Source organism: Opisthorchis viverrini (genome assembly GCF_000715545.1).
Source record: "Opisthorchis viverrini unplaced genomic scaffold opera_v5_274, whole genome shotgun sequence".
Lineage (NCBI taxonomy): Eukaryota > Metazoa > Platyhelminthes > Trematoda > Opisthorchiida > Opisthorchiidae > Opisthorchis > Opisthorchis viverrini.
Genome location: NW_008751934.1, coordinates 671,646 through 689,650, shown reverse-complemented (window position 1 = coordinate 689,650; position 18,005 = coordinate 671,646). Strand labels below are relative to the sequence as shown.

Here is an 18,005-nt window from a genome sequence, read left to right as displayed (position 1 = left end):
TGGAGTGTCGGAATCCTCTTTTGGTGTTGGTGCTGCCGTTTTGCCTTTTGATGGGAGGGATTACTCGTGTTTGTTTATTCGAAGGCATGTTAACAATATGGTGGAAACCACGTTTTCAGCTCCGCTGATTATTGATTCCTCTCATCTTTTGGTTCGCCGCTTCGATTCTCGTTCTTCTGTTGTCCCTGCAGCTTGTGTTGATTGTTTTTGTGCCCATATTTTCGATTTCAGTGATGATTTTCTTGCCGGTGATCTCGCGAGTGCATCTGCGTTTCCCGATCACCGTGTTGTTGAATCGCCCCCGGCTTCTCGCTACCGTAATTTCGCTTCACAATTTTCATTCTTCCCTGAACAGTGGGATGCATTTTCGCAAACGGCCCCTACGATGTCGCTCGATATCTCTGGCTCTTCGTTACGAGATCTGTGCTCTGTTTCTTGTTGTACGGACGATTTGCCGGCGTTCTCTTCCTTGCTTTTGCAAAGTGTAAGCGTTACCGATTTCAGGGAACTCATGGTTGAACATTATTATGCTCCCGCGCGGGAGCCGATTCTAGTTTCCGATTTTTCAGTTCAGCGGGTGAGTGAGATTGTGCGCAGACGCGAGGAACGGACGGACGAGGATTTGTTGGGTGAGGCGGAGCAGGCTGGAGTGGCGGAATCCCGTTTTGGCGTTGGTGCTGCCGTTTTGCCTTTTGATGGGAGGGATTACTCGTGTTTGTTTATTCGAAGGCATGTTAACAAAATGGTGGAAACCACGTTTTCAGCTCCGCTGATTATTGATTCCTCTCATCTTTTGGTTCGCCGCTTCGATTCTCGTTCTTCTGTTGTCCCTGCAGCTTGTGTTGATTGTTTTTGTGCCCATATTTTCGATTTCGGTGATGATTTTCTTGCCGGTGATCTCGCGAGTGCATCTGCGTTTCCCGATCACCGTGTTGTTGAATCGCCCCCGGCTTCTCGCTGCCGTAATTTCGCTTCACAATTTTCATTCTTCCCTGAACAGTGGGATGCATTTTCGCAAACGGCCCCTACGATGTCGCTCGATATCTCTGGCTCTTCGTTACGAGATCTGTGCTCTGTTTCTTGTTGTACGGACGATTTGCCGGCGTTCTCTTCCTTGCTTTTGCAAAGTGTAAGCGTTACCGATTTCAGGGAACTCATGGTTGAACATTATTATGCTCCCGCGCGGGAGCCGATTCTAGTTTCCGATTTTTCAGTTCAGGTCACGCCGTCTATTCCTCATCCTGTTGCGTCGATGTTCTGGTTCGAGCACCTTTCTTCCGACGAATTGTCTATGATGAGATCCACTTTGTTGCGATACTTTAATTTTGATGCTTACCATGCCGGGTTGCGTGCTGAAAGAACTTGTGAGGTTGCTTGTTCAGCAGAGGACTGGGGGCCGGAAGACAGTGCCTTATACCTCTCCAAACTGCATTCTGGTCTCGTTGCGGAAGTGGGGTTGCAGGCTCGTTGTAACATTGGAATTCAAGAACCTATCACACACTCAGACTTTTTGGAAGTTCTGGAAACTTTTCGTACACTTTCCACAAACCAACAATTTTATACTGCCCGTCAGCGTCATGGATTATTAAAAGACAAGGCGTGCTTTAAAAAGGAACAGCCGAGATGTTTGGCGGATATTGGTGTACAAGTCGAAAGTCCAATAACCATATCTGACTTAAATCTTGACTCTCCAGAATACCGATCAGGCTCACCGGAAAGCACTGCAAATACTTACGAAAATTACCTCATTCGCAATAGGCTTGGGCAAATTTGCGAACAGCAGTCCCATACGGCACCACTTGTATGTCCTGCTGCTACACAAACTGAGGCGGAGAGTTTTTTGAGGTTTTCCTCAATACATGAAGTTCCGTATGAATCCTTTGAGACTTATGAACGCCGTCTGCTCAGAGATGAAGTCGCTGAAACTTTCACGCAATTGGATTCAGAGACTGAGATAACCGATGATGGGAGATATGACGAGAAAGAATTGCAAGACATAACTGAAGAAGTCACAGAACGGAATCGTAAGCGGATCGTTAGTAAGGTACAGATAACTGAGGAAGTTACAGACGATACAGAACTTGTTGTCTGTGAACTTGGAATCCAGGCTGATCTGCAGAATGCTGATGCTGAACCTTTCACGACGCTAGATACACGGCCACCATCACAAGCCGTGTGGACAAGAGCACGGGGAAATCAGACCGATCCAATAAACCTTTCAGCTCTGAAAAGCTCGTCTGATTTTGGATGGGCTGATCCGGACCTGTATGCTGTCATTTTAGCTGGTATAGCTGCAAGCAGACAGAGGGATTATGATAGCTGTGGTCTTTCCGGGGATGTAGGAATGGGCGGTACTGACAGAAGAACTGATATCTGGGCCACACAGGGCCGTGAGAGTCCGAAAATAATGATTACTATTGGATGTCAGACTAGCTTATTAGGTACAGTTGCAGGAAGGGAGCCGATAAGGTGGACCGACGTGCCCAAACCAAGCCAAGCTCTTTTGAAAACAAGGAGGACGGACTATGGTGAAGAAGAAAATTTGGTGCGGCGTCTGTCATTCACTAGCAGCCAGGATAGCAGGGAATCCCCAACGTAAGTTTCAGACTTCGTTGCACACAATAATTTTTTGTGTAATGCCCTAATGTTTAATATTTTTCGAACTTCCAAAGAAAAGTGGCACCAGTAGATGACTCACTGAATTACTTAATAATTGAATAACTCAGTAGATGACTTAGCAGCTTCATCACGTGGTTTTAAGGAAAATGAATTGGACTTGAGCAAACTTCCCTTCAGTTACAACCCTTATGGGTATGAAATAGTTAGCAAGTCCAACAAGGAAACGTCCTCTTGAAGTCCTAATTTCCAAGGTGTGCGTAGAGCACCAAGGGCCCCTTTGATATTCTTAATTCTCTTACGGCCCCATTAAATTTTGAAACCTATTTTCTGATGAATGATTTGAAAAAAAGTGAAAATGTATCCGAACAGTGACTGACCTGCTCTAAAGATTTATCGTTAGAACAATCAAATATACCACATTACAAAATTTCATTGTTTGAGATTATAATTTTTGAAGATTTTAAGACCCTCAAGATAGTTCTGGGGTTCCTCTAGAGGTTTTATTGGGATTAAATGTACAGTGTACCCCCTCAGCACACCAGAAGTGACGGCAGATTTTGGATATCGTCCACACAGAAACACTCAAATACAAGCATGTTAAAGATTCGTGCATTTGGTTTATTAATGACTGTATAAATTCGGTGCCCGTTTGGATAACAGATATGAAGGTTTTCATTCTGGATAGGGCATATTCAAGATTACGCACAATCGGGATATGGCTGAGTATGGTAAGATAACCCGATTCTACATCTCGTACGTCTGAGTGGAGCAGCTTGATTCAATATGTCTGACTCCATTTTACGTGTTCTTATATCAAAAGTGACGTTCAGTTCATTACTGAAGCTGTTAGGCGCAGATGGGTTAGACGAACTGGGTGGATGACTTAGGGCGACCAGATTCTGATGAAGCTGATTTGCGATTTCGAAACTAAACATGCGCAATGACCCTCGTTATAATCACACAAGTTAAGGTTCCTACAGGATCCTCATTGGAAACGTATACTGGGTTTTCTTAATAAGAGTTTGCTTAGATAACGCGTGATTCGGTATACTGAGCAGAGGTAGTTCAAATCATTCTAGTTTCAAGTGGGCAGGAATAAGAGAAAGTCGTCAGCTGCCGTGAAAAATGCGCTGGTGGGTAGTAAATAAGACTTCAGGTATATGGTTGTTAGATGGACACCTTATGTTCAGTCCAGCTGACAAGCAAATAAAACTTTAAAGTTTGGTTTAACTCGTAGCTTGGTAGTTGAAAAGGAAATCTCATGGTGTAAGCCGATTGAGGATGTAGTCACCGGTAGAATATTCTGCAAGGAAATCACAAGCATTTAGAAGCAGGCGTAATGTCAAGCGTCTACCAATAATCTACGCAAGTCTAACATTCTACAACTATCCTAAACTCTGAATCCTTTTTACACTTTCATTGTTGATTGTGCGGATTTAAATATCGTGAGGCAAAGTGAGCAAGTCACAACCTGCAACATTAAATATAAACACCAATTGATGCTCTGTGTATGTCTTGTAGGTACGGCGGGAGTTGGCAGTGAGCCTGATATGTGTTCACTGTGTAAGTCAAATAACGAACAAAGTTACACACACGCGCCTACCATCTGAAAGTAATTTTTCCACTAGATGGATTGCTTCTGAATTCAAAAAGTCCTAAGATTGCTTGTTTTTGTAACCCCACATAGGTTACCCAATAATTGATAGATGAGAGAGTGTTGAACACCGTACTTCTAGAGAGACGGTCAAGTCAATTTATTCGATTTAGACTGATGAAGGGCCGGAGGAAGAGTGAATGTGTATAGGCTATCGCTCGTATCAAACCAGTACCACCGGCTAGACTGGACGTAGCATACTCATCATAAGTGAGTAAAAAGCACTTTTGAAGATATTGCTTTGGAACGAAGCCTCGCTGAGCATATTCGTACGCTGACCAAACTGTGTGGGCAGTAAAGACAATAATGGTATTCGAGAATTCAGGTAACACCGGAGTTATTCACATCCACATGACATACGGTCGTATTGCAAAAGATTCAAGTTGAAGTCAAAAAGCTCAGGTGACTGGTGAAATCAAAATGTGTGTCTTTATGTTTTTCATACACCCGTCCACCCCTGCGTCAGTCAGGCGAACAATGATGGAAAAGTTGAAAGGATTATATGAATACCCTATTGGGGAAGTATGTCTGAGCACTTTTTCGTAGCAAGATGCTATAAAACTTGACGACGGAATCTTCGTTTGAGGGACATTCTTTTTAAAATATCTGAAAATAAAATGTTGGTTTTGGACCAAGATACAGTTAGAGAAAGTCACCAGTGATTAACCGTTAACTGTAGATAAAAAGATCTTCGAAAAACAATGGTCTTTAGGAACTGTCACCATGAATATTTTCAGACTGCATATAAGTTGGGACTAGAACTTAACGATATTCCAATTAAAAATGTCCTATTTCTACGGCTGGTCATATCAAACTTCGACTATATAGGAGAACTGATCACTGTGGGCCCTTTATATAAACGTTGCGAAATCAATCGACTGTAGATACCCTTGGATGTCATAATAAGAACAAAGGTGGGGGACAGAGCTTGACTACAAACTGGCAACTCTATATGAGAATAGGCCTAAATCACGTGCACAGGTGTAGAAGAGGGGGCGGTGGCGCAGGTCAGTGAGTCACGGCGTAAAATGGATGTTGTCACAATCAAACTTAGTCATGGGACTAGGATGGTTATGGTACCGATGCAAGTTCAAAAATCGTACAAGTATCTTCTGAAAACAGCTTTCGATTATATAGTCACACAGGCCATCATAAATCGAATATGCTATCCATAGCCCTATGTCTAGGAGAAATTGTGCTCCGATATAATAGTATTGCTGCTGTCATGTGACAAAATACAATTTACTCCGTGACTCATTGACCGACGTACCATTTTTATCCTCTGTTCCTAATTCGCGCCCACGAATTTATTTAATTGTGCATTTGGTCTGTGTCTGGCGCCATAAAAATTGTGATGTACCAGCTAAAAGGGGACGTAAGAGACCAAAAAATATCTCAGAGGATAACAGCGCATTTCCTACCATCAGGGAACATGATGTCCAACAGTGGAATTTCATGAAGTTCGAGTGGTCGTAATACAATCATTTGGAATGGTATACTCATTGTCCTTCAGAGGAGGCAATTTGAGCAGGAGAGGAAAAGAAGAAACCATCAAGTGCAATATTTGTGACTCAGGGAGATCCAAGATAATAAATGGAATAAAAAACCGCTGAAATATAACGATACATAAGCTTTCCTTCTCGACAAACAGAACCGCTACTTTCTGATACTGGACTGTCTCCAGGCTAGAGTCAAATGATACGAACGATAAAGTCAGATAGTGTAAAACTGTGCCTGGTTTTTACACATACAATTTGTTTTAGTATTCAATTAATGTAGAAAAACACATTATCATCTGAATGGAAAAAAGAGCTTGGCTATCCAGACATATTTCAGTGACGTGATCTAAAAATGGATAATTAGCATCTCTCAGCTGGTCAGTGAACGTGGTACTACACAACAGTCAATAAATGAGCTACGAATGAATATTCAGCATCACCTCCCACATTCAACATTTCAGCCGCTAAAGAAGCACCCGGAAGTTTCTTTTTGTTTAAAACAGCCCATGTTTACGCTCAAACACTTCCCGCTTTACAGTTTCACCTTTTTAGAGAGACCAATATGAAGAAGTAGGATTTTGCATGAGTCCCTTTAACTGTTCTCTGCACAGAAGCAACGATGTTGACGAATTACTGATTGATGGTATGACTGTTTTCGCATGAGCGGTGCTGTTTACATGTAACCTCATTGCTGTTGTTTAAAGCAACTCTGTGGACAAAGTAAAACTCGAGGATACCATGCACACCAAGAGAATGACGGCTGGCTATCGACACAATGTTTGCTCATAGGATATTGAAGTCCTACGTAAAAAGCTGGTTTTTTAATGTCCAAATAATAGCATTTTATGAACTTATTTATCTACAATTATTCTCTTATGTAAATCTGCATTTATGTCCTACGCTTTAACTTAAGTGGGCCATAGACATTATCGTTGATAATGTCTTCCCAAGCATCCACCATCCCAAATTATTATTTTTGCTTTCAGTAAAGATAAATGTCCAAATGGGATTTAACACACTTTTTATCTAAACAGGTGTACGCACAATATCCGTTTTGCGGGCCTGTTTGTGGGAAAAATGTGACAACGTAATCTCCGTTGGCCACTATTCATCTAACACCATATTCTACTAATTTTTTATTTATTATATTGTTGTCTAAGCCACCACCTATTCTCTCTAACTTGTTCTCACAGATCGTTGATGATCGTTCAGCTAAGACAACGCATAATACAGTACGAACTATTTGAGGCTCGAAGCGGTTTTCCTGAAGCAAGCTGGAACAATATACGTGAAGTAGCTAGCCCAACAACAGGATTGTTTGCTCCAGTTGCCACTGCTCTTCGACGGGGTTGGATAAGCTTGGGCGACAGAAACGAATACATAAATCCGGCTACAGGTGAAACAATGTCCCTTGCTGCTGCCTACCAGCTGGGGCGTATACGACTTGCAAGCACTCCAATGAGTTCTCGAAGAGGCCACGAGCACGCAGTTTCTGAACTATTACTCATTGAACGTACCTGCTTCAACTGGCGCAAAGTCCGTCTGGTCAGCATCGTTGATACCGCAAGGGGTGACACATTGGAACCAGAAGCAGCCAGAGACGTTGGTATCCTAGAGGTCACTGGAAACGAGATCCGATTTTTAGATACAATGACTAACACATGGCTAACTATCGAAGAGGGCGTTGGTAGACAAATGATTGAAGTTGTGGATGTTGAGACCTCAGCTGATACATCTTCCACAGAAGAAGAAGAACCGGCTAGCTGCCGAGTGTTCTTTTTGACGCAGCTCTGTCCGGGTGGAGAACCCAGTGCATGGATGTCTCCAATGGAAGCCGAGCGGTTTGGTTTGTTCAACTGGGAAACAGGGGATGTTGCTGCGGATTGGCCAGCAAGACCATTGCTAAGCGATTCTGATCCAACTGGGCAATGGCCTCTCAGTGCTTTCATTCCCACCAAATGGTGCTCCTTCTTGACTGCAAGACATGCAGGCTGGCTCAGACTTGTCGAAGAACCAGACCCCAGCAAATGGATTATCACACATTCTGTACCTTATCAGGAACCAAATGCTGTTCTTTTGTCTACCCAGGTCAATCTTGTTGCCTATACATCAGCGCAAACAACCGAGACAACAGAAGATGTGCAACAAAGGTTACTAGCTTTGAATCAAGCTCGGTCAGAGGAGGTTTATCCTCAACAACCGCCGAATTCAGAGGCTTTCGCAACATTAGACTTTTCACCGCAGCTACCTGAAACGGAAAGAAGTAGGTCTTACAACCAAGTTGAAATAGAAGAGACGTCCAATGCAACATACACAGTTCACCGCCGACAAATCCACAGACGTCCCTATGCAACCAGCCGACAGCGATATCATTCAGGTGGGAATCCGCCGTCTTCTGACTCTATTTCTCCTAAACAATTGCAAAGGGGATAGTAGCAATCTGCATATATCTTGTTAACTGTATTATCGCTATGAGCACATGAAAACCGAAGACTCCAGGGAATTAATAGCACAATGTACTTTTACTTTGTGCATGATGGCATGCGATGAACTTTGCCTTTTAAGTGTATGAACCTTTTGTATTTCTCAAGTGTTTCGTCAAGCTTTTCTCCAAGGTTCATACAATGTTACTATGCGGAATAAAGCTTTTCCCACTTAATGCGCTATTCATCAGTAAGATGGCCCAATTTCTGGTAAATTGTCGGTCACGCAATTTGCTTGCCGATTGGTAAGCGGCTTGCTGGAAATCCCTCAAAGATATCAAGGAACACATAGAAACAGAACGGTAATGCCCAGCGCAAACTATCGATGACCTTTTTCAACTGGATTGGTTTCCTAGAAGGAACAATCTTTTCTGCATTTAGTAGAAGAAAATAAAGTCACCAGGTTTATGTTAAGAACCAAAAGATTTGTAAGTTTCCCTCTAGCGAAAACGAACAGGCCGACTACTCTGATGTTAAGTTCAGTCACGTATCCTTGTTAGAAATCCCAAGACGCTACACTATACTTCTACTTACCCACACAATGAAAATTGGAAAAAATGCGTGTGTTGATAATTCGCTGAAGTACTAACTTAGATCGAGAAGCGCAACAGGGAGAAATCTATGAAGAGGTCCTTTGTAATGCTTCCGATTTTGCTAAAGAAATTCTCAATAACAGTAATTGCCCAGAGCAACTATCGATGACCTTTTTCAACTGGATTGGTTTCCTAGAAGGAACAATCTTTTCTGCATTTAGTAGAAGAAAATAAAGTCACCAGGTTTATGTTAAGAACCAAAAGATTCGTAAGGTTTCCCTCTAACGAAAACGAACAGGCCGACTACTCTGATGTTAAGTTCAGTCACGTATCCTTGTTAGAAATCCCAAGACGCTACACTATACTTCTACTTACCCACACAATGAAAATTGGAAAAAATGCGTGTGTTGATAATTCGCTGAAGTAATAACTTAGATCGAGAAGCGCAACAGGGAGAAATCTATGAAGAGGTCCTTTGTAATGCTTCCGATTTTGCTAAAGAAATTCTCAATAACAGTAATTTATGAGGGATCATGGACGTTCGCCGAGTGAAAAAGATATAGAGTTTGCTAAAAGGCATTCAGTAGCAAGCAGACACTGGAGATCGTTTGCCTTTTGGCTTTACACAACACATTTACAGCATAGCCCTCTTCGAAACAATATATCAGTTACTTCATGGGCTTCCCAGCATTTCAACATTTTGGAAACAATGAAGAGGAAAGCGCTGTATTCCACAGAAACTCTTACTGTATCAAATAAAAATGCATTTCCAAGGGGCACGATGGCAACTGAGCAGTATTTACTACTGCGTATGTAGCTCTGTCACGAACGGTTGAATAGTTCGCAGAACCTTGCAGCTATATGTAACGGTCGTGACCAATGTCCCAAGCTCAATACAAGACTGAGTTAATGTTAGACACCGGAGACGTATGTAGCCTCAATTTCAAAGGGTCGCCTTGCGATATTTCTTTGAGAATTCCGTAGTAATAGTCTGCACACTGTTACCCAAAAGGTCACCGATTGAAAGGCTTAATTCCTACAAATTTGCACCTACAACGCAAGGGGCTGTTGGCGGCTTACAGTGGAGCATTGTTAACAGTTTTTTCTCCATAATTTGTTAGAATTATGAAGACTGGTGCAATCCACCACGCCCATTATATCATGACACATACAGGCTGCTTGCTTTTTGATATCCTAGACACTAGCAAAAGCAATCAGAAGTACGGGTTTTGTAAGCTCAGAACAACTACGTCATCACTTCTTCTCAAATTGAACAATTGGAGGTGTTCCGGGAGCGACTGGTACATATCTTTACACCACTCATATGGCCTTTATGCATGTATCAAATTGGTTCACAAGAGGTGTGCCATACTTCGATCAAATGCATCCGAATACGACGGCATTTGGTTGTTTAAATGAATGAGATTAGCTGCTCCACACAGTTCTTTTGCTGTGTTTGAGGGTATTGGAGCCGAAAAGATGATGTGACAACTGTTTGGACTTGTTACGACAATGCAGATTTGAAGGCCTGTTCGCATGTAGTTGTGCGAAGGGTACCATGAACTTAGCAAACAAAGCCATGATCAATGATGTGGCCTCTTTCGCTGTATCATCCGGGTAAGTCATTATGATTCAGATAGACAGGTGAGTTGCGTCTCGCTTGGTGTCTGTGCGGTGCCTTGGATCATCCTGCTAAGTTCAAACATAAAGAATAAGTCACATGACAAATGAAATTCCCATATGAAAAGCCACCACTCTATAAACTAATCCGCGCGCGACCACGTGATGTTGTTGAGGGATGTGTCTCTATACCCTGTCTGAGTTTGTGGTAATCACTCTACCGATCTGCCTGTCGTGGCCGGACAATCAAGTGTCCACATACCTAGCAGGGCGGTTACAGATTGGAGACTCCCTGAAGTCTTTTTATGCACGCACCGCTGACAAATCCCGATACGGATGACACGGCTACACAGTGTCTATCGGTGTTCAGCATAGGTTGGTTTAACTTAAATGAAGTAATCTCAGATGAAAGTTAAAATTTCTTCAATGAGTTGATGTTTACAAAGAACTGATCCGCAAGTGTCTTCAACATGTTGACCGTACCTAGTAGTTCGTTAATTTACCTGGATGTATAAATTCGACTAGAATTCTGGAGCAATTCTCTGCAGTGTGTTTATCTGGCGAATAAAAATCTCGCTAGAAGGAACCACTAATCAGAACAGTGTGGCCTTATTGCGCCGTTCTCCCGTAAGGTGCATCTTCTGTCCTCCGAAACTACACGGAGGCAGTATTCACTATGCTATGAAGAATAAACGACCAGTTGTGTGCTACCATGCAAAGAAGAATTAGGTGCGTTGTGAAAAGTTTGTCTTTTGAATTTTAAATTAATTTTAGGTGGAGGTGAGCACATATTCGCGAAGAAAACGGTGTTAACTGGAGACTCGATTGAATCCCATATTCTTCTTCAACTGCACATGCACAACAAAGACCAACCTTTGCTTTAGCTGACAAGATGTTGAAATTGTTTCCTTGATAAGACAATATTTTGGAGCTCAAATACCAATCGTTCTCTTTTTGGGTCTCATCCAATACACGTGGACCCTGATTTTGCATCAAATATCGCATTGGGCGTATTAAGAGGTCAACACTAATTTTCAAATTAGGAAAACGCTTACCCGGGACTCAACTGAATTAACTGTATGTACTGATTAATGCCATGTGAAGAAAAATAGATCGGCCAATGGATTGACGCTTTAAACAAAATAGGAACTAGTCCTCGAAAAAAAACAGAAATTTATGTTTTCGTTTACCCCTGCCCAGTTCGCAAGTGCGTATGACAAAGTTAGGTCAAAGAGTTTTCATCAACTTTGTGGGTAGTTGCCTTTATGAAGAAGTTGGGAGTGAGGATTTGCAAGCTGTCAGTCCCAGCGGTATGGTGAAGGAGGTCTACACTGAGGTTACTTGATCGGCGCTCAGTGATTACTATCTCTAGCATGAAGCGGAGTGTTCCTGCGTCAGTTCATAAAGGTTGGCGCTGCTGAGACTGATGGTAGACAGTTAAAATCCCACTACTTTCAAAATATAAGTAGGCTACCGAAAAAGATTAATTTGCCTGATGTTTTTCAGACCCTTGTCGTTAGGGCCACTCAAAAATATTATAATCCTCGACAGTCTTCTGTATTCTTTGAAGTGCACGTGTCTTCACGCTGCGCCTGGCGCCTGGTTAACAGGTCAAGAACAAACGAGGTTTCAGTTTGCCAGTGGGTGTACAGGAGGGTCGAGTTAGACCGATTTGCACCTCACGGTCTACTGCATCGGTAGTTTTCCCATGTAGACGATAGTTGGGACGACTGGACTTGCTTGGATTGGCTATGTTTGGGGGAGGGGTGGAAAAGTCTACAGTTCTCACATAACACCTACCTCTACCCGGTGGCTTCCACTGAGTGCAGTGTACACTGAACGTAAACATGACAAAATGCAGATAGAATAAGTTCGCAATCATTTGGTGAGACAAGTGAATTAATGGTGCCTTGATTTACTGAGTAGGTGTGAAAAGGAAGGGCTCCTCCAAAGCTGTAAGAGTGAGTGGTTGTGCCACCCACCCACTAACCCACCGCTACGCACCACTACGCTCCCCCACCACGCACTGGTGATGTTAACTCGACTGGTGATGAAACGTTTGCAATCAAAATGCCCAGTTCAGCATACAAGCCAACGACAGTTGAATACTCTTTAGAGGAGATAATGAGATCCCCATGACCTGTTTGATCGTATCAAAAAGTAGAATTAGGAACTGATTTGTAAATGGCACAACTGCATGCAGATCTGTCACAGTATTCCCACTATTATCTCCTAGGATATGCGACATATTTTTTCTGCATTTCTCGTAACTTGCTCCATAGGTGTAGCATCACTGCCTGTTTCACTAAAGCATATCTTTATTGGGAAGAAGTTTGGACTACATCAAATGGTTACATAGGAAGTTTTTCACATCACCGAGCATGACAACCGATAAGCAGAGCTGATGAGCTATAATAGGAGCTTACGACCATGCAGAGCCAAGTATGCTGAGAACAAATACGGATTAATTCAAATAATTAGTTCCCAATTGTTTTCTGATACAAGTGTATTGATGGGACTTTAGGCGACCGATCAGAACCGATGTGGTTTGAGGGGCGGATGAAGCATCCCACAGAATAGTCAACAATACCAACTCCGTCCAAGACTGTTTTTAACAAGATCAAGGCAGACTTTGCACTTTCATAGAATTATTTCTCCGTTATTTCAGGCCTATATTCTAATACTACCACAGCTTTGATCTTTTAAACAAGAATTACTAAACTGAGACTTGGAAAGTCATAGCTCGATGAACATCTGGAAGAAAACGCTGAAAAACCCAAGTAGTTTTTCACCACTTTCAATCGCCAGGTGCACAGCCAGTTGCAGGTGAATTGTAATTGTGCAATCCGTAAAACGGCATCGGGAACAGGTACACTTTACCGTGCATGCGACATGGATCTCGTATGATACCATCAGATCCCCATCATCATACCATCAATCACCCAAAAACCTCGCGTTTTCGCTGTATCCATCTTTTCGGTTGCCATGTGAAATTATCCATCCATTCTCCAGAATCACATACTTTGGGCTACTTTGCTTCTCCTTCGCGGCCCTATTATTTTCAGCTGTCCATTTTGTTGTTCAATCATTTTGTTTGTTCAATCCTCCCCTACATTGTATTACATGCTCAAAATGTCAACGCTCTGTATTTCCGAAGTACTTAAATTTGTTTTTTTTTGCAGCCCGTTGTACTTAATCATTTTAAATAGGGTCCAGGATATGTTCCTTCTTTGCCTAAAATCCACTATTCAAACGATGAAAATCTGGCCGCTGCTCGTAGACCCAGTTCGGTTCAATTTTGTTTTAATATGGATTCATACGTAGTTTTATGTCATTCACGCAGTTTGCTAACGCTATACACCATTCTTCTGATGACCAATCAACGACACTTCTGTTGTTTTCACCTAACGTGGTAACTCTACTACTGAAATCTACTTATATAATTCAACCACACAGTTATCTGGCGTATAAACGTGTTCCAAATTTGGATCATTACCTGGGGAGACTAGGCATCCAGAGCGCGAAGTAGAAATTAGCTTGAAATTGTAAGAAGCTAACCACTCATGCATTGATGTGTAAGTTGGCCCAAGGATGCTTTCTGTGTCCTGTTAACATCAGCCATTAAGAATTCCTTTCGAAATCCTGTCTGCACATCATAATTCTTTTGAAAAGAAGTTGTGTCTTCACAATAGTTTTCGTCTGAGTACAATCGCCAGCAATGATTGAGATACCCTGACTTCTAGTCAAGTGTACACTTCTGCCGTTTTCGATCACCTTCGTTTGGGATCACAGTCAACGCAGGCAACCCTTAGTGCCTGACGACCATTATCTTTATCTCTATCATCGCCTTTGCCACAGTAAACCACTATGAACGCCACACAACAACTAAGAACAAGAATCTAGGTTATCGACATATCCTTGAGTTCGACTTGCCCACCAAATTATCCAAGTTTATTTAAGTATGGTGGCACAGCATGAGACCTCAAAAGATGCTACCACCAATGTATGCATAATAATCATAAAATTCAGTTCATACTTTTGAATAACGTCCCTCGGAAAACAGTTGTTTACTGATGCGAATACAGGTGGTGCATTTTCCGTCTAATGTCATTATCAGTCTGGTGTGATAGTTAAGCCCTAACTCTGGCCTTTCAATCTACAATTTTAAGAGATATATTCTCCAAACTCTTGAAATAGAGGTTGCTGAATTGTTCATCTCCATACATCAGTACAGTTTGCCCGCCGTCAGTGGGGAAATTGAGACTTCCATCGCCTGAATGCAGAGGCAGGTTTACTGAATTACGAAGGATTTGGCTCACTAGGATGCCTTCTAAAAATCTTGTACACTAGTGTTTAGTAAAGGTGGGCAATGAAAAAAGGGAACGAACAAACTAGTAAACGAATGACTTCAACACATGATAGCACAGCTCAAGCACTTCTCAGTCTCTTTTACAAAATATTTGGCAATCAGGCAACAAATTCCAGAGGCTGGTTTTAGTCTTTTCTTATGCAAAAATCTCTTAGTGTGTTTATGTCGATACAACATTCAAAAGCGGAAAAATGTACAAACAAAGGTTTGTGCTAGACATGAACCAAAGGACTATAATTACTTCAAGTCTGAAGCGATGCTTCAGACTACTGCGCTGCATGCTAAGTAAAACTGTTTTGTTCTAGTTTTAGGTTCTCAATCTCTTTGGACTGTGCATGGGTAATGTAGCGACGTTCATCAAACCGCTTCTCTGGTAGCATCTAAATAGGGGTGTCACTTTTTGAGTGATAGAAGTAATCTTGAGTTGCTAGAATATTCAGGGAGCGCTTGGACTTTACACATAAGGTAAAAAGGTCCAAGAACATGTCGACTGATTTGAAGAGGTGCAATCCGAAACCACCCAGTGGATCCATACAAACAGATCAACTCAGCTCGGTCATTTACTGTCATTTATGGGGTTCGAAACAACCCATACAAACTAGTTCGGGAATTGACGCAGATCTCTCTCAGGCTACTGGGCCTTACACCGTGTTTGTAGAGGCGACTGACTCAATAAAGTCGTTTGAACTGGCCATCAATCAACCACCCAGGAACAAACGCCAGTGTTGTCATGTTCTCTGGTCATTTAATTATTAACTCAGCCGTTCCGCCATCCGCTTCTATATATTAATTAATTTACAACTAGTAAAAACCATTTGAGACTTGTCAAAGTTTTATAATTAATGGACGCCGTGTACTGATCAAATGCAGTTTGTGTCCAGTGAAGTAAATAACCGGGTTTCTAGAATAACCAACCATAAACCAGTAGTGGAATGTATTACCGTTTATGAAGGGTTCACCTGTTGGACTCGATGAGGATAAGACACTCAAGCTTTTGCGCGGACGCTCTCTATCCACGTAAATTCGGTGCCCTAAATTCAACCACACAGCCAACACTTCCTTTTCAATGTATAGATCTGACAGAGGAATCGGAAGAATAAGCAGTTTCTACTGTCCCACCATAAACGGCCGAAAGCGAGACAGGCCGGCTTAAGTGCAGAGGTGACTGGTATATTTACGGTGATTCATCTGCGGCTGTCAAAGGATGAATTCCTAGACCGAAACGTCAGGGACACGCATCCGCATGACTCATAACATACCAACGAGTTGAATGTCAACAAACTGGCCACAACAACTTTCATTTACCGGAAGCACCCACGTGGATGTCGTGGTGTTCTGCCGGTAGGCTGGACCCAAGCGAACATTTATTATCACTATCGTGAGTGTGTTCGTGTCTCCAGAATAACCGAGCTGTTCCGTCAGCCTCGGCAAGTCACTTCTGCGCTGACTAATGTGTGAATAGTGCGTGGGAAATTTTTGTGTTTCTCTTTGAAGTTTGGAATCAGGCAACCGATATTATGCATGACATTCGCAAGTGACAGGTCCCAGCGGTTGGAAAAAAAATCTCCAAGCTTTTGTGCGCGTCATCTTTATGCCACCGATAGATTTTCAGTTTTTTTCTTAAAGCACCTTGTGAGAGCTTTTTCACACAACGCCAGTTTTTCTTTAATTTACGTATACCACTCGAACGCACTCACTCTTCACTTTGTCGTTTGTGTTTTTCTACACATCCACAAAGCATTTAGCTCTAGGTGGTTGTAGAAGTTTTTCTAGGCCTTAAACTCCCATATATTCATTGGGATACTGTCATGCTCTGACCACTACTTTGGAAAAGGTTCCAGTAGCTTAGCAAGCAAGGACAACTCTAACGAATCTAGTACTTGAGGAGCGATGTCACTGGGCTAGTTAATTTGGATTGACTTCATACAGTGCGTCTCACAGGAAATCTACCCTGTCATATGACAGTCGGGACGGTGGTGGTGGTGTTTTTTCTGAATCGGTTTGCTCAAGTCAATTACGCAACCGCTGCAGGTTTCTAAATGGCAAAATAATCAGAGTGGTTCGACTGACCGAGATCACGGATTTGATTTAGAATCCTTGTACTTCCAATTTAAAGAATATATATTTTCCAAAACGTTCATAACATCGGCGATTCACATCGGAAACCTAATTCTAGTTTCCATGCTAAAAATCGGGAGGTTTTTCACCTGAGATTTCATCCTACATAAGAAGCTAATGTACCCTGGAAAAATCAGTAGGCAGTATACAGCGCTTTACTGTTTATTGAGAATCATCAGTCATGTGCATCTATTGGAACTCCATAGAATTTCGGATCCACAACCGAATGGCTAGTGGTTTGTACACTTAACAATCTGGTCAAGAGCGACTGATCGGTGGTGAGAGTAACCCGGACTTGAGTCGTTTGTAGCGCCCATAATTCTTCAGTCATGCCTTCCGCATCTCATGGTCACACCTACCGACGGACGCCATAAGCGATTTCTTCTCAGATTTAAGTTGCACACGTCTAGTGAAATTCTCCTTCCTCTGAATTACTTATAGACTGCTGGTGTAACAGTTATGGGGGGAAGCATGCGACTAGTACGTTTTCTCGTAAATCAGCTTTGTGTCTCTTGAAAAGTGAGATCCATTGCAGAATTTGTAGAGTTGCTTTTTAGCATTTCCTTGAATTTGAGCAATGGTCAACGAATATCCAGAAAAGTTCAGAAAGATGCGTTCAAAGAGAAGATGGATATTCAGTTTTTGTAAACAAGGTGCATGTGGGAGTTTTGCTTCCCTGTCCAGTAGTCCGTAACTGTTCCGTCGGCATTTTCTAATAACCTCGCAGCAAAGGCCTTATTTCCTACTGACAAACGCAACAAACAATTTCTTTCCAGATTGAAGTTTCACACCTCTAGTGAAATTACCCTTCCTCTGAACTACTTATAGACTTCTGATAGTGTGTGAAGCTTTGGAAAGTGCGTCAGGCTGCTGATCGGCCGCTCGTGACCGGATAGTTTAGCGTTCAGACCATCACTTTGGAGATCAAGTGTTCAAGAATCCCTGGAATGTAATGAGATGGACGCTGCTTATGTTTCCAGATAAGAATGAAACCGCCGTATAGTGCTTTTCGGCTTTTCAACACATTGGCTTCACTTGCAGCAAGAAATCCCGACTGAAAATTCCCAACTCTCCTCAAATAAAAAACAATTAGTAAGCTAATCGGGAAAA

At 42.2% G+C, this 18,005-nt stretch overlaps 1 protein-coding gene across 1 annotated transcript; it reads left to right on the top strand.

The window, feature by feature from the left end:
• Positions 1-5: 5 nt before the first annotated feature.
• T265_09439 (hypothetical protein) lies at positions 6-8,424 on the top strand (the record flags this gene model as incomplete). Its single annotated transcript, XM_009175506.1, has 2 exons — positions 6-2,595; positions 6,966-8,424. The coding sequence occupies 2 exons, from the start codon at positions 98-100 to the stop codon at positions 8,203-8,205; spliced, it is 3,738 nt and encodes a 1,245-aa protein (XP_009173770.1).
• Between the last annotated feature and the right edge of the window lie 9,581 nt (positions 8,425-18,005).